At 42.7% G+C, this 16,449-nt stretch overlaps 1 protein-coding gene across 1 annotated transcript in view; it reads left to right on the top strand.

Moving 5' to 3' along the window:
* UMODL1 (uromodulin like 1) overlaps positions 1 to 16,449 on the top strand; it is a 62,559-nt gene that overhangs the window by 34,739 nt on the left and 11,371 nt on the right. Inside the window, exons 11-14 of the mRNA XM_074969523.1 lie at positions 3,768 to 4,025; positions 4,525 to 4,637; positions 12,803 to 13,016; positions 15,038 to 15,175. Of these exons, the coding sequence (XP_074825624.1) occupies positions 3,768 to 4,025; positions 4,525 to 4,637; positions 12,803 to 13,016; positions 15,038 to 15,175 (723 nt within the window). The remainder of the gene's footprint in view (positions 1 to 3,767; positions 4,026 to 4,524; positions 4,638 to 12,802; positions 13,017 to 15,037; positions 15,176 to 16,449) is intronic.

The following is a 16,449-nucleotide window of genomic DNA, read 5'->3' as shown; positions in this document are numbered from 1 at the left end:
GAGTTGATCCTGCTGAAATGTATCTTGAAAGGGCTTTCAGTTCATCACCTAAATCACTCGCATCAATATCACGCATGTCATCATGTGTCAGTACTGTCTCTAGCGCTCTGCATTGCTGGTGTAGGTCTTCTTCAGGTATAGTGAGGAGTTTTGGAATATCCTACAACATCCCAAATATACTGCTGTGTTCCTTGAGCTGCATGAAATGTTCAGCTGACTGTATTGCACAATCTAGCACCTGGTTAAAGAATTCAACTGTGAATTGTTGTTTGGGGTCTCTTATGGGATTATCCCGTGCCTCGTAATCAAAATGTCGTCTTCTTCGGTGACTCTTGAATTCTTGAATGGGTGGGAAAATAGCTTCCGTGTGAAGTTCCTCTGCCAACTTCTGTGCACTCTTCAGAACGTTTTGAAATCCTTCATCTGACCGGTAAGACTGTAGGTCTGACTTTGCTTTGTCCGGTTGTTCCATTGCTCCAGATATATCAAGGTCAACACCTTGGAGTCTCTTGCTTACAGCATTTATTTCAAACAGTATGTCATGTCACAACACTAAGCCACACAGAAATTTGAAGCTATGTATGATTCTGGTGATTCCATTTCCCTCTGCCACTGTTCTCCCACAAACAGTTCCTGTCATAGCATTATCCTCCATAATGGCAACTATGGCATCATCTATCTTCCCAATTTGGTGTTTGATAGGCTTTATCGCCTCCACTTGACTTTCCCATCGTGTGGCACTCAGTGGTTTCAGTGTTAGAGAGGATGTTCACAGATGTTGCTTCAAAATTTGTCATCGATGAGTTGATGCAGAGAAAAATACACAGATGCTTTGAATTACATTAAAAAATTCAGCAGCCTCACTAGAAGCTGATGCTGGATCACTGACCACCAAGTTCAATGAATGAGAACTGCATGGGACAAAAAAAGCTCGAGGGTTTAACTCTCAGATCCGTGTCTGCATGCCTCTCTTCTTTCCTCTCATGTTGGCACCATTATCGTAGCCCTGACCTCTCATGTCAGCTATCGCAATTCCCGTATCATTCAGCTTTATAAGAAGCACATTTGTCATACCAGCTCCTGTAGTATCATCAATGTCAATAAATTCTAGAAAATGCTCTCTGACAGTCACCATTGCAGGGACATTTTCACTAGGTTCTGTTGTTGTTACAAACTGCACCATTAATGTAATTTGTTCCGTATGGCTGATGTCAGGTGTGCAGTCCAGAATAACTGAGTAATATCTTGCTGACTTCAGATAAGCCACAATCTTCTGTTTGACTTTTGTTGCCAGTAACTGTATGATCTCATTTTGAATTGTTTTTCCAAGGTAGTGGTGTGTGTACATTTCTTGGGTGGTGACTCTTCTTAGATGCTCCTGAAGTACAGCATCAAACTGAGCCATCAGCTCCACAATTTTAAAGAAGTTTCCATTGTTTGGCACATGCAGCTGATTTGAAGTGCCACGCAGTGCTAGGTTTTTGGTAGCAAGCATTCTCACAATGGCAACGAGCCTTTTCAGAACATTTTGCCAGTAAAGAGACTCTGATGCAGCCTTCTCTTGATGCTGATCATCTATGGTGGCCTTTAACCTTAGTCTCATCTCAAGCTCATTCCACCTATGGAATGCTCTCTGGTGATTTGCTGCCTTCTCATGGCATGCCAGATTTCTAGCCAGATTTTTCCAGTCCTTTGTTCCTGTAGAAACCAACGTGGCTGGAACATTAGACTGGAAGAGTTTGCAACAAAAACAGTATGCAGCATTCTGGGTTTTTGGGTACGTAAGCCAGTGGTCCCCAACCTTTCTGTGGGAATAGCACATTTCTATTCCCAGAAGGCTTGGGTGGTTGCCAGAGACCCTGCCGCCAAAATGCCGCCGAAAAGTGGCAGTGAAAAGAAGCATCGCCGCAGAAATGCACTTCTCGGTAGCATTTCAGCGGGCGGTTCTCCAGTGGCCGCACTCGGCAGTGGCATTTTGGCGGTGCGGTGTCCTGCGGGCGCACACAACTGCCCCGGTGGGCGCCATTGTGCCCGCGGGCACCACGTTGGGGACCCCTGACATAAGCCATGGCCTCTCTGCTTTGTCACCATTGGGGATTTCACGCCAGTAATGTGTTGGATGGAAACTTCTATTTTCATTGTCTTTGGGGAACATGAAGTTTTTCACTTGCTGTGTCCCATGCAGTACAAGGAAGTCACTCAGGCTACTGCTCAAGTGGGTCCACAGTCCTGGATCATCTAGACTTAAGGAACTAAACTCAGCAGCAGCTGTTTCTTGTGCCTCCATCACACTCTTCTCTGATCTACACTTTTCTTCAGGATTGTGCACGGTTACATCCATTTGAGATGGAGTTATGGATGCTGCAGTAGCTGCCAGGTCACCTGCACTCTGACTAACTGGAAGATCAGGCATCTCCTTACCACTCACATCCTCACTGGGGCCAGAAGGCTCACCATGAACATTTGTGTCTATGTATCTCAGGAGAGCTCCTTCCTGCTTAGATAGAAAAGCTTCTTTTGCTTTCTTTCTTTTTCTGAATGCTGCCCCAGAGGGGCGTTTTCTTCTTTCATTCATGACTGATGTTCTGTGCCAGCTATAGTGGCTCTCAACACTCAAGTGAAGGGGACAAATAAGCAGGCTGGTAGCAGGGACTGAGTGAGGGAAGATATCAGCATCTTAAGGGCCTAACTGGCTCCTACTACTTCAGTTGACTGCCTGTTCTCCTCAAGTGGGTTCAGGGAAGCAGCAGGAAACAGGAAGCTCCCTGAGAAGCTCGTGTTAATCAGTCCAGGCTCCTGGGGGTGCAAGAGAGGTACATAAGAGACTCCTCCTCCTCTCTCTCCCTGCAGCTCTTGCTGCTTTCTGTTATTTCCTCTCACCTTTTCTCCTGCCTGCCTGTTATATCTCTTGTGCCCTCCTTCCTCCAGCACAGCACTCCACCATCTCTGTGCATCTAGAGCAGAGAGAATACATATGCCCCAGCAGCAGACACAATTTTCTACACTCTGGGTCCTAGTGGCACCCCCCCCCCCAGTCTAGCACCTGAGCAGGCCGCCTCAGTTCGCCTCATGGTAAAGCCAGCTCTGCCACCAACCCCCTCTCCTGAGTCCCTTCTAGTGCTTTGTGAAGCTGCCTAGCACAGCACACAGGATGTTGGCTGGATGGCTGCTTCTCCTGTCCTTGCTGCCTCCTCTGAAGATAATGAAAGCTGAGAAAGGGGACAGCCAAGGGACTGCTGCTAGCTACCGTGACTGAGAAGAGGAAACATCATAACAGCATCTGCTGGCTTGAGGCAGGAAGTACAGGGTTTTTGAGGAACCCACCCCCCCTGCTCTGTGTGTCAAGGGTCCCATAGCATCTCCCTGGTGCAACATCTCTGCCCTGGAGTTTACCCATCCAAATACTCTCCTTATCTAATCTTGCTTAGCCTGCTATCAGTACAGGCTTTAGCTAATATTAGACTTGTTTTATTTGTTAAAATTTACATGCAGATATTTTAATATTGAAAATTACCTAAGTAATGGTCATTCAAGTCAGATACTTTCTAGAATCCGTTCCAAGGCTGCAAAGACAAACTGCAGCAGACACACTGAGTAAAAATGCTTAAATTCCAATAATCTACCATTTAATTTTAAAGGCATTCCTTCTGCATCAGAATCATTGTAGGGTCGAGAAAGCCTGCTTCAATCGCTAGTTCTAAGAGAAATGTGGTACTTTCCCCGCTTATCCCAGAGGTTTGATTGATGATGATTTCTTTTCTTCCCAGTACCTGTCCCAGCTCAAAGGATTATTTTCTCCAATGTGACTAGCATCAGCTTTCATGTAGCCTGGTCCACAGATTCTGCACTGAATCCTGCTTTCCGATTTCTACTGCTTCAGGAAAAACAGCTAATATGGGAGGCTCAAACTGAGAGCACGAGTCTGACAGTGTCAGGGCTAGAACCTGGGATCTTGTACACCGTTGAAATTGTGACAGAAGTTTGTGGGAAGGAAAGTAAACCAGCACGCCAGAAAGTAAAGACTGGTAATTTCATTTAGAAACAACTCTTATGATTGCTTCTTAAAGGGTCAGCTCTTAATGCCACTGAAGTCAATGGGGGAAATGGACTTCTATTTATAAGAGAGCGCATGGCCAGGACAGGGTTTGGTGGACATACTAAGGATGTTTTAGTGGCAGCTGTTGGATGTGTGGTCAGGTAGAAAACAATGGGCTGACAATGACTGCAAATTTAACAGTGGTATGAAGTCAACGCTTGAGGCTGGCACTGGAGTGGTACCATTGAAATAAATCATGTCTTGTGGATCTCCTCCCTTCCCATTCATAGGCATGGGACATCTCTGTAGCAATTACAGGAGTTGCTTCTGTGGGAAAGTAATACTGGGACACTATTTACGTTAGTTTGACCCGATTCAGCAGGTAGAAACTAGGAGGAATACCTATGCCATGTGCCAGACAGCTTTCTGCAGAACACCAATGGTCTGTGGATCACATTCTTCTAAATAACTGTTTTCTGATTTTGCAGCTGTTCAAAAACTGAATGGATCAGTAAGAATAACAAATATGAAATACACTGGAGGCTTGAGCAATGCAAGTAGTGAACAGTATCGTAACTTTATACAGCTGTTTCTTGGTGAAGTAAGTTGATTTAAAATGGTCATTATTTGTAAATGGGCTTCATAAAATGAGGAATATGATTGGCCAATGATGGTTCTGTACCATATATGTATCCCCATATACCTAAATGAACTGAGACCTATTGATTACATTAGAAAAAAAAGGAAGCATGGTGCAGTGGTTAGAGCATGAGCCCAGGAATCAAAAGTTTGGGAGTTTATTCCTGGCTCTCTGTGCCTCAATTTCCCCATCAGTTACATGGGGATAATCAAGCAGACTTAACTCATAGACAAGTTTTGAGGGGCTAATGAATGTTGTTGAAGCACTTAGAGATCTTTGGACTGCAAGGCACTATATCAGTGCAAATTAATTCTGTTGTTGTCCTTTCTCAGATCCACACATGTCTGATATAGTACTGATTTTTATTATTATCCTGTTTCATATCCCCTAATTTTACAGCCTATTTCCCCCTCCCTTTATTAAGTCAGCTTTAATATCACATTTAATTAGGGCACAGAATACCAAACTACCTTGGAAGATCTATTTATCTCCTTTAACAGTCTTGTAATTCAGAGGGACTTCCTTTGGAGGTGCCACCCTCCTTTTCTTATTTTTTGGCTAATCCATCAATTGTTTGTCTTTGTTGTTCCTTTTGGCATTTATTCAACAAACACACAGGTCCCTTTACACTGGAAAACCATTGGACATATTCCAGCTGTCTGTCTCCTCTCACCAGTCTGCATTACTGAAACATTGTTTGGGAGATTAATACTGACAATGATAAATTCGTGATTGACCATTCTAGAGCTTTTCATCCAAAGACAGCAAAACACTTTAGGTATCCCTGAAAAACAGCCATCTCTGGGATGCAAATTGGCAACAGTTTAACCATGCTCAGGAAGAGTTCAGGACAGAAAGTGAAGAATGCTCTACGCAGCATGAAAATACAGGGGAATTCTTATCGAGAGAGAATGTGTAAAGTATACAATAACTTCCCACTGTTGCTACTTTACACCTTCCCTATGTGCAGTCAATGGGTCACAGCTTTCTTGCAGCTGTTTAGGCCTCAGGCTGACACATCCTAGCAATACTTGTTCAACAGCCGTAAAATGAAAGTGACATGCTCATGCAAAGTAAAAATGCAGCAAGTATCCACTGACCTCCCTCTTATTCATCATTGTTATATGTTTCAGGCTATTTTGGATATTAGAACCTTGATCAAGGCCTTGTCCCAGTTCCTGTCCCTTTCAAATTTTATTAAAATGGATAAAATGAAATATTTTATCTTCATGCAGCATACAATCAACTTCTCTGCTTCAGAAGATCATTAACATAAGTAGTTTATCTTTAAAAAGATTAGGTAGCGAAATTAAAGTAAGACTGATAGCAATGTAAGCTAGGACACACAATGTAAGCTAGGTCACACCCCTGCTTTAGGCTTAAGTTGATCACCTGTGAAAATCAGGAAATAATTGTTCCTTCCAACAATACTACTGGCCGGGTATTTATGAAGTCTTTCCCTTCCATCTGTGAACCATTAGACATAAGCCACTGCCCAAGGCAAAATATTCTTCCTCCTGATAGAGTCTTATGACAATTCTTGTGTTCCTATCTGTCAAAGAAGAGAGAGTCTGGAAAATAAAAAGAACTTTACAATTTTCTTTTCGGGATGTAAGGTCCAGACCTTGATCCCATTAAAGTAAATGGGGAAAAGTCCCACTGATTTTAAGAGCAGGATCAGGCCCCAGTTAAGTTAGCTTTGCCAGTACAAAAAGAGCAGGATGTTGCAGTGAAGGGTTGAAGCCCAGGAAACTGCAAGGCCTTGAGTCAGCAGGGGGGAAAGCTCAAGAAGCAGGAGAGAGTGAGTAAAGCTCTCCAGGCAGGGAGGCCTGGCCTGGGAGGGGGAGACGATGCAAAGGCCGAGTCGGAAGGGGCCAACTGGAAGAAAAGTGGAGAAGGCAGTGCTGGGAAGATTAAATATAGTCCCTCAGGGAGGTAGGGCTGTACCCAGCTGAAACTGGGTTGAAAACCCTATGAGTTTGTGGTTTTTTGAATTATCAGGAGAGAGACGCTGAACTGGGGTTGGGGCCTAGTGAGCCAGTCTGCACCCTAAGTACACAATAAATTGGCCCTCAGGAGGGGATTATTTGAACTGAGTGTGTTCTTAAAGGACCCTGAAGAGGGGAAAAACAGAGGCAGGGTGATGTAGAGTGACCTTTGGCCCTGGGGGGCGCTCAGCTGGGGCTGCCAGTGTTACACACCTTAAGCCTGGCTTGGAGGAACTGTCCTTGGGAGTGAGAGGGTCATTCTGTCTCTGGGTACGTTCCTCAGCCTCTCTGTTGAGACTACCAAGAAGGATGGCAGTTAGTGGCAGTTGCGGGGGTGGTCTGGGTGACGTGGACTCGAGTCTATTAGTGCTGGACTTGGTTGCACTTTTCTTCCAGTTGGCCCCACCATAAAATGCAGTCGGTGAGGACAGCAGCGGTGTGGGGGCAGAGTAAGAGGTGGGAAGGATTGGTACCCGCCATCCTAAATAGCAATAGCCTATTCTGTTAAAATAGCCTCTTACTCATTTTATTATCAGTCTCCAAGGTTTTGTTGCAATTCTAATTCTTCCCTGCTCAACAGGGCTCCCTACGTATGTGTCTAGAAGTGCCCAGATTAGCTATTTCCTGTACTGCTGGCATTTTGCCCTGGATCTATTGGCAGGGTGGCTATTATCTCTAACCAGTACCCTTCAGAAATACTACTGCCATCCACACAGACAGCTCCTCCACTCTGAACCTATTTCTGTCTCTTACCCCTCAACAGCACCAAACCTCCAGCCATGTTACTGAGGCTCCTTTAATTTCACTAGCATTTCAGCCTGGCTTCCCCGGGCTCCTCCATGAGGGCTGCTTCTTAACTTTGGGTTTATCTCCCTCCTGGTTTTCTTGCTTTACCAAAGGGGGTTCCCATCTCATGTTGTAGCTGTTAGTTTTGCCAGTGTTTTCCTCCTCTCTTGTAACTCTCCTTTTGGCAGTAATGTGCCTTTTGCTTTTTACCTTTCAATGTACTATACTGCAAGGGAAGGTGTAATTGTAGCACAGGTAACAATAGTAGTGAAAACACAGTGGCATGCACTTCAGGGTGGGCTAGCTGACCCAGTACATACCCAGGTTCCCCAGAGGCTATTACTTGGATAGCTAGCCTGTGCTGAATCCTATGCCACCACATCTACACGACTATTGTTAGCTTTAATCTAGCTACCGCAGGTATCATGGATATGCCTACCCATGCTACAATGACACCTTCACTCGCAGTGTAGGCATATCCTTTACCTGTTCTATTTAGGAGTGCCTGGTGTTTCCTTTGTACCCTGATCTAACCAGCAGACCAAATTCAGTGATGAATCTGTTTGCATGCCACTTGAAGCATGTTGTGCGTATGCTAAGAAGACTGAATGTGGTATAGCTAGATTTATTTTCTGGTAGTAAAACCTCAAAGTAGAGGGATGGATTTTCCTTTTTAATATAATTATTTCCTTTAAAAAGTCAGAGAAAGAAATGTCCTTTTATTTCATATACCATGGCGCTCCCTCTGCCTCCCGCTTTTATCACGTATTATTTTAATGGTAGGGCATTGTTAAATCATGCAGTAACCTGAAGAGCGAGGCCAGTAGTGTCACCTAGTGGCTAACTGTGATGTGGCTAACTATAATGTGAACATAACCATGATGTTTTCCGGGTGCTTAGCTCTGAATAAAATAAAATAAAATTAAAATAAAACCTCCATTAAAATGGAGTCCACAAAACAAAGCTAACTGTGAGAAGGGAATATTGGTGAATGCTGAGGAAAGTCAAAGGGAAGATTGCAGACATACTTAATTACTGTAATTCAGAGAACAATTATGAAAGATGAAAACTTAAGGCTAGATTTTTGCCTTATCTTTCATGATGTTTCAAAGTAAAGGGCAGAAAGGCCCCACCCCACTGTTTGGCCAAGTAAGAGTTTCTTGGATTTTGAGACCAGGTCTGGTGTGGCACCATGGATATTCCTTCCAAGAGCAAGTAGGTGGGGAATGGATGAAGCCTGTCTCTACCCTTAATGCATTGGAGAGCAGAGCTGGACTAATGGGAGGGGAGAAGCTGCACCCTGTAAAATATGTCAGTTTACTCCCCTGGCCCAGGAGCAAGGGGGAGTGGGGAAGGAATTGTGGCTGTCCTGAACCACTTACTCGTGGCCGTGCCTTTCCCAATATAGCCCTTAATGGAGAAATAGCCTGAAAATAGCAAAGCTGCTCTTTGTCTACCTCGTAAACATTGATCTATGAAATGCTGCTCACTTGAGAGCTTGATGGTTTGACACGATTTGAGAACAAATTGTGTCAAACCAACCTGATAGCTTTCTTTGACAGGGTAACAAGTCTTGTGGATAGAAGGGAAGTGGTATATGTGGTATATCTTGACCTTAGTAAGGCTTTTGATACTGTCTCGCATGACCTTCTCATAAACAAACTAGGGAAATGCAGCCTAGATGGAGCTACCATAAGGTGGGTGCAAAAGTGGTTAGTTATCAGTGGTTCATAGTCATGCTGGAAGGACATAATGAGTGGGGTCCTGCAGGGATCAGTTCTGGGTCCGATTCTGCTCAATATCTTCATCAATGATTTAGATAATGGCATAGAGAGTACACTTATAAAGTTTGTGGACGATACCAAGATGGGAGGGGTTGCAAGTGCTTTGGAGGATTGGATTAAAATTCAAAATGATCTGGACAAACTGGAGAATGGTCTGAAGTAAATAGGATGAAATTCAATAAGGACAAATGCGAAGTACTCCACTTAGGAAGGAACAATCAGTTGCACACATACAAAATGGGAAATGACTGCCTTGGAAGGAGTACTGCAGAAAGGGATCTGGGGGTCATAGTGGACCACAAGCTAAATATGAGCCATCAGTGTAACACTGTTGCAAAAAAAGTGAACATCATTCTGGGATGTATTAGCAGGAGTGTTGTAAGCAAGACACGAGAAGTAATTCTTTTGCTCTACTCCGCACTGATGAGGCCTCAACTGGAGTATTGTGTCCAGTTCTGGGCACCACATTTCAGGAAGGATATGGACAAATTGATTGAAGGTGTAGAAAACATGACCTATGAGGGAAAATTGAAAAGATTGGGTTTGTTTAATCTGGAAAAGAGAAGACTTGAGAGGGGACATGATAACAGTTTTTAAGTATGTAAAAGGTTGTTACAAGGAGGAGGGAGGAAAAATTGTTCTCCTTAACCTCTGAGAATAGGACAAGAAGCAATGGGCTTAAATTGCAGCAAGGGAGGTTTAGGCTGAACATTAGGAAAAACTTCCTAACTGTCAGAGTAGTTAAGCTCTGGAACAAATTGCCTAGGGAGGTTGTGGAATCTCCATCATTGGAGGTTTTTAAGAGCAGGTTAGACAAACACCTGTCAGGGACTGTCTAGATAATACTTAGTCCTGCCATGAGTGCAGGGGACTGGACTAGATGACCTCTAGAGGTCCCTTCCAGTTCTATGATTCTATGATATAGGAATGAGGGAATTTAAATAGAGGATCTTGCAAGCAAAGGGCAAGAATTATTATTTTGAGACTGTCTACACTATGAGTTAGAGGGGTGATTCCCCCGAGTTAGCGTGATTCTAAATAGCAGTGCAGCCATGGTTGCATGGACAGTAGCAGCAGAGGCTTGGCTTAACCATGCCAAGTACAATCCCACCTGAAACTGGTAGTTCAGTAGTCAGCACAACTCAACCATGCCTCCACTGCCACTACTCGTGCTACTGCAGCTACATTGCTAGTCATACTCGTGCTAGCTTGAGGAGAGCTGGCAGGAGTAGATGTGCACAAGCAGGGTAATCACCCCTCTGAAGCAATGAAATCTCAAGTTCTACAACTTGGGATATTTCCTCCTCTTGGCGTTCTCATTTGAAGCTAATGGGAGTGATGTGCGTACATCAGGAGGACAGTGCATGTCTTAGGTTTGTCCCAGCATTTGTCTGTCTTGTTGTCTTAGAGTGTAAGCTCATTGAATTAGGGACTGTGTCTCGCTCTGTTTGCACAGCACCTAGCACAGTGGGGCTATGAGCTTCTTTCCACATTTGCTACTGTGAAATAAATAATAACAATAGAGAACTGATTATTACAAGGTACCTCACTGTGGAATGCGAAGCCTAATTTTGGGTATTCAGGTTTGAAAATGTTGGTGTAAGTTGTTTATTTCCAAATGTGAAAAATATCCAGGATTCACCGACACAAATAAGTGCCACTGAGAGCTCACAGTCTGAATTCAGACATGACAAAGCAAGTGATGGTCAAAACCAGAAAAGAATACAGGAGGGGAAAAGAAACACCAGGGATACTACTAGCAGTTTCTGAAGCAAGGACAAGAGGAGAACAGAGTCCTTTATGGAAAAATTCAGTGCATCTAGATATTACACTGGTGGCATATTAGAAGTGTCTGACAGGCAGATAGAAACAGCAGTTTACTCAGCAGTCAAACTTTAAAGAGAGATAAGGCTGTGTCAACAGTGTACAGTATTTCTCTCCCATATTTGTTCTGCACATCCTTTGTACATATATTGTGCATGGTTTTAAATCTGATAGATACATAAAATGTTATCAAACTAGCTGACTTTCGTATCATTGTATTTAAAGTTATGTGATGGATAGTAGTTTTACCAGTTTCCTCAGCACAAAACTTACGGCCTCTCTCAGAAACTCTGTATTATTGTTGTAGGCTTCTCCTCTGGAACTCAGTGTGGTTGGGATGGGTCATCTCAATTTGCATCTAAATTAATAGAGGAAATAAATAGGATGTATTGTCCGCTCTCTCTCATTACTGGTGTTTAAACTCTTTAACCATGTGGCAGTATCAGTATTAACGCATTGCGTTTACATAGTGCTTTCCATCCAATGATCTCAATGTGCTATTCAAAGTGACGTAATTTTCAGCCTCACAGCCTATCGAGAGCTTGAGAGACAGGCCAATATTATCCTGCGTGGTATATCTAGGGAAGCTAAGGCACAGAAAGGTGGAACAGCTTGTCCAAACACGTGCATCAAATCAGCAGCCCAGCCAGAAGTAGAACTATGAATTCCAATCCTGTGGAGACGAGACCTTCCTTCTGTCCAAAGTAGTACAAAAGGTTGTTGCTATAGCCTAGTGATTGTGGAGGTTCAGTAGTCACTGGGAAAGGCTGTATTGTCTCTTTTCAGTCCAATATAAATTCCAGTACATCTGCATATCAATTAAGTGTTTATTATCATTAGTCATTATCAACTGCCCTAATTATAGTGCTCTGAGGCTAAATATTCACTTTCAGATTGTTTTAGTTATTTTCTGGCCTGGCCACGAGGCTGTCAGGGAAATGTGGGAGCCTGGGACGTGTGTCCGGCTGGCAGTTAGGATCTGCAGCGACAGTGCAAGTCTCCCCATGGAAGACTCCTGTGAAACATTTTTCAGTTAGTCTGGGCTGAGGCTGCGTGGAGACCCTGAAAGCATGAGAAACTGTTTTTCTATTTCCCCTTTGATTTGATCACTGGGTACAGATGGAGGCCAGATTTACTCGTAATACGTAGAGGAACTTACCAGGCTTGCCCTCTGTGGAGATCCACCCTGGGGGAGGGCAGGGGGTGGTATGGCTGCTACATTCACGTAGGATTTGTGCTGCAGGAGCAGCTATAAGATAGGGTTGAAGTTCCATAGGAGATTGTTGGCAGATACTGCTGCAGAGATGCACAGAATCTGGGCATCCTGAGTCCACTCTGCCCATGCTGCCTCCATAGCCAAAGCCTCTTAGTATTGGGCTGCACTGGCTCCTTAAAAGCCCCATGATGGAGGGAATATTGAGGCTGAATTGCACCAGTGGAATCTCTCTCCTTGGCAGGCTAAGTGTTACCAGGGACCCCTGTCAATATCTGTGCCTATCTCCTCCTGTGTATGCCCTGAGCTGAATCATTCCTGTGTTTTATATTCACCGTTAAATACATATTTAAGCCAAACAGTGGTATTCAGAAAATTCAGTAGTTAAATAAAAGCCCATTTTCTGCTGTCTGTCCTGAACATGAAGCACGGTAGTTATGCATAATGTTTGGGCATTCTGAGTCATCTTCACAGCATATAATTTAATTCATACTTCTGCCCATATTCACATGCATTATATTTTGATCACAGGTACGGAAATCTCTGCCTCTTAAGTTTCTTCAGGAAATGGATCTTGGTTTGATAAAAATGCTGATAACCAGTATTACTAATGGAAGCATAGTGGTAGGTTTCGATTTACTGACTGCAAAAGACTTGGATATCCACCACCTTTCCACAGATTTTCAGGATGTCTTTAAAAATAGTTCCTATTTTACAGTTGACAACAACAGCATCTCCATACGTGGTAAGGTGCAGTTTTATATCACTGTAATTTTTCAAAACTAGCAACAGGATAAAACCTGTCATTTTGTTTGTGATTTTGAGAGTACAGCTTCTGTGAAAGTGCTGGATGAAAACCCATGATCTTTTCCTTAGCACTTCTGCCAGTTCATCCCATGAGCTCTTTCAGAGAACTTCAAAAGATACAGTGAGATGTGTGGTGTAGCAGGGCTCAGATGTAGACCCTCAGTTTGGTTTAACTAGGGCCACTAGTTATTGTACAGTTTCCTTCTTCTTACAGATCATTGATAAAGAAGATAAATAAAACTGGTCCATTGATTGACTGCAGTAGAATCCTTTTTTATACAGCTCCTCAAATTGATGTCTCTGTATAAAATCATTTCTAATCCTTCTGTTGATGACACATCAGCAAGTTTTGTATCTACACCACAACATGCTTATCCAAATAATGTTGTTCTAACCTCTCAATTAGAATTGCAGGCAGGACAGTATGGAAAACTTTACTAAAATAGATTTATTCCATCTGGTGCATTCTCCTTGCCTGCCACACTTACAATCGTTTATCAAAGAAGGCTATCGGTTTTGTCAGACATTCTGTGTCCTTTATAAAGCCATGCTACATAGCGTTCATCAGGTTATTGTTTTCTAAGGGACAGATTCTAGCAGCCTTACTCACATTTCAATGGGACTACTTGAGGAGTAAAGTGCTCCTCATGTGAGTAGAAGTGGCAAAATCTGCCCCAAAGTAATTAGAAAAGGTCAATCTGTTATTCTTTGCCCCCATCTTTCATTTGGTTAGAATAAATGAACCACAGTCTCTTGTAACTTTCTTTGCTCCTTCCTAAAGACATCCTTCTCCAACTCTGGTTCTTACTGAGATATGTTCTGCCTACACACTCTTACTGAGTTGTTCATAATGGTCTTCAGCAATTCCACACTTCTGATACTCTCAGCTACATTCAATCTGCACCCTGCGGTAGATGGCCCTTAGTGTTTCTTCTCTGAAAGTAGTGCACCGCAAGCCTACAAAAGCTGAGTGCAGGTTGGATATTTCTATATCTATTTGGATTTTTAGTGCCCATTTTCGGCTGTGAACACTCGTTTTGAATCTCCTGCATGTAAAAACAAAATACATGTTCTCCTATGGCACAGAGTCTGATTTACATAAGGCACAGAAATCCATGCTGTTGACCACATGGCGGTGCATTTTCTCCATCTTCACCGCAGCCAGCAACACGTGTCTCATTAATAATAAAAGAATGCCCATATCATGGTAGCACCTCAGTGAGGACAGGGATATATATGCCCCCTGAAACTGGCATTAGTCTGAGGGGTTTCAGGGACAGAGTTAACACGAGCCACCTCTAGGGGTGTGGTTAGTATGCAGATTAGTGAGAGTAACAAGTGGGAAATTTGAAACCCACCTGTGCCTGTTTCCATTTATGCACAATCCTGAGTAGAACCTGTACAAAAATTGAAATTTGTAACAAATATTTGTCCTTGAAATTCTAAATTTTGGCCAAAGAATGGGAAAACAATTTGATGAAACTTTCCCAAACTTTTTGGCCTGTTTTTCAACCAGCTCCAAATATTCTTTAAATTACCAACCACCCTCTTCCCTCTTAAGAGTGTTGAGTCTGTAGGATGGAAGAGACTGTTTGGGAGTAGTCCTTTGTGACAGCTATCAGTTTGGGGGATGGGAGAATTAATTGGGTGTGCCGAGGGGAAGGGGTTGAGGGGATCTGCCCTCCCATTATCAGCTGCCAGCAGTGCCACTGGAGGCTCTTGCTAATTCTGACCTTCCACGCACTGAGTATTCTTGCTCTGCTAGCATCAGCAGCTTCCGGACTGTGTGTGTTACAATCTCCCAGATAAACAACACACATGTTGGCGCCATGATGCTGGCAATGAGAACTAGTGTCCTGGGTACCATGATGGTAGTTCCAGTTAAGGAATAATCACAATGCCAGTAATGCTCTCTCTCTTTTTTTTTAATAAAAAACCCAAAACTCCAAACCCCAACAGATTATGATGAGTGCGAAAGAGAAGAAGATGACTGTTCCTCGGATGCATCATGCCACAACACATATGGGAGCTATCAATGCAGCTGTAATGAAGGATTTGCTGATCTCGATTCAGAGAGACCTGGGAGAAACTGTGAAGGCAATATTGTTTTTCATTACCTAGTGATTTATTTTAAATTATAATGATGGAGTCTTCATAAAATCATTTAGTTACATCTACTTCTGGTGGAACTGCACTGCGGTCCATGGAGGTATACTAGGGATGACTTTGGCTCAACCACATGCTACTGAAAAATATGTATATTTTAGTGTATTTTGCATATTTCTGTTATATTTAATTGCATTTATTATACTTTTGCTTTATCATAGAAGTTTACTGTATGAACAGTTAATGGGCCCAGTTCATTCTTTTATTTTTTTTCTTTTAACAATGATTTCTCTTTTCTCATTTTCCCCCTTAAAGGTAAACGGAATTGTTGAGAGTACCAGTTATTTTCTTTCATGAGCAGTAATAGAAGGGACATCAGAGATAGAAGATAAGAGACTAAATCAGAGTGGAAGCAGTTTATGTTATGCATTATAGTATGGATAAATACCGATGTTATAACTCATTGATTTGTCTTTAGTTAATGCATTCAACTCCTGCCACCTTTCCTCAAATAATTTATTTGTTCACCTAAAACAGGTCTTTCAGTTTCTCAGTTCTTTTGAACCACTTTTCTATGGATTGTATTTGTTTTTGTAACCATAGTGATTAACTCTGTGTATTGGCTGAAATCTCAAGTATTGTAAATACATGCCTATCTTTGTTAGGTTTCAGTAAATCAGGACATTTTCTTAGCACTGTGATTATAAGGATTTGGGAAAGACATTTCTGAAATAGCTCCCGGATCCTTTTTCCTGCCATGAGATCAGTAATTTTTCAATTTAGGACGTTCTCAGAAGACATGAAGATGGTTTCCTAGAAAATATATTTTTTAAAAAATTTGGATTGGCAAATGCATGCTATTCGTGCATATAATTCAGTAAAATATTGCATAATAGGATCCACACTATTCAAAACAAACCCAGTATTAGTTATGTGAATGTAGACCATTACGTTGGTTCCCTCTAAAATCAAAGATGGGTGCAGAGTAGGGCTGTGGGTATCATTAAAGTATCGTAGGGCAATCTAACAGGTAACCCAAAAACCTGTGATAGAAAAGGGGCTGAGGGAAAGGAGTTTTGTGTTCAGTACCCAGACTATCCCCCTCCGACCTCCCCCAGTTTCCTTCTCTTTCATCCCTCCCTATCCCCAGTAAAAAACTCCTACTGACATACATTTGCTAACTTCCTCAGTAAAGCTCCTTACATACATCTATAGACGGTACCTACCTGCTGTAATACTATTGTGCTGCAGAGACAGATTCTCCA

Source organism: Natator depressus, chromosome 1 (genome assembly GCF_965152275.1).
Source record: "Natator depressus isolate rNatDep1 chromosome 1, rNatDep2.hap1, whole genome shotgun sequence".
Lineage (NCBI taxonomy): Eukaryota > Metazoa > Chordata > Testudines > Cheloniidae > Natator > Natator depressus.
This window is presented reverse-complemented; position numbering and strand designations above follow the sequence as displayed.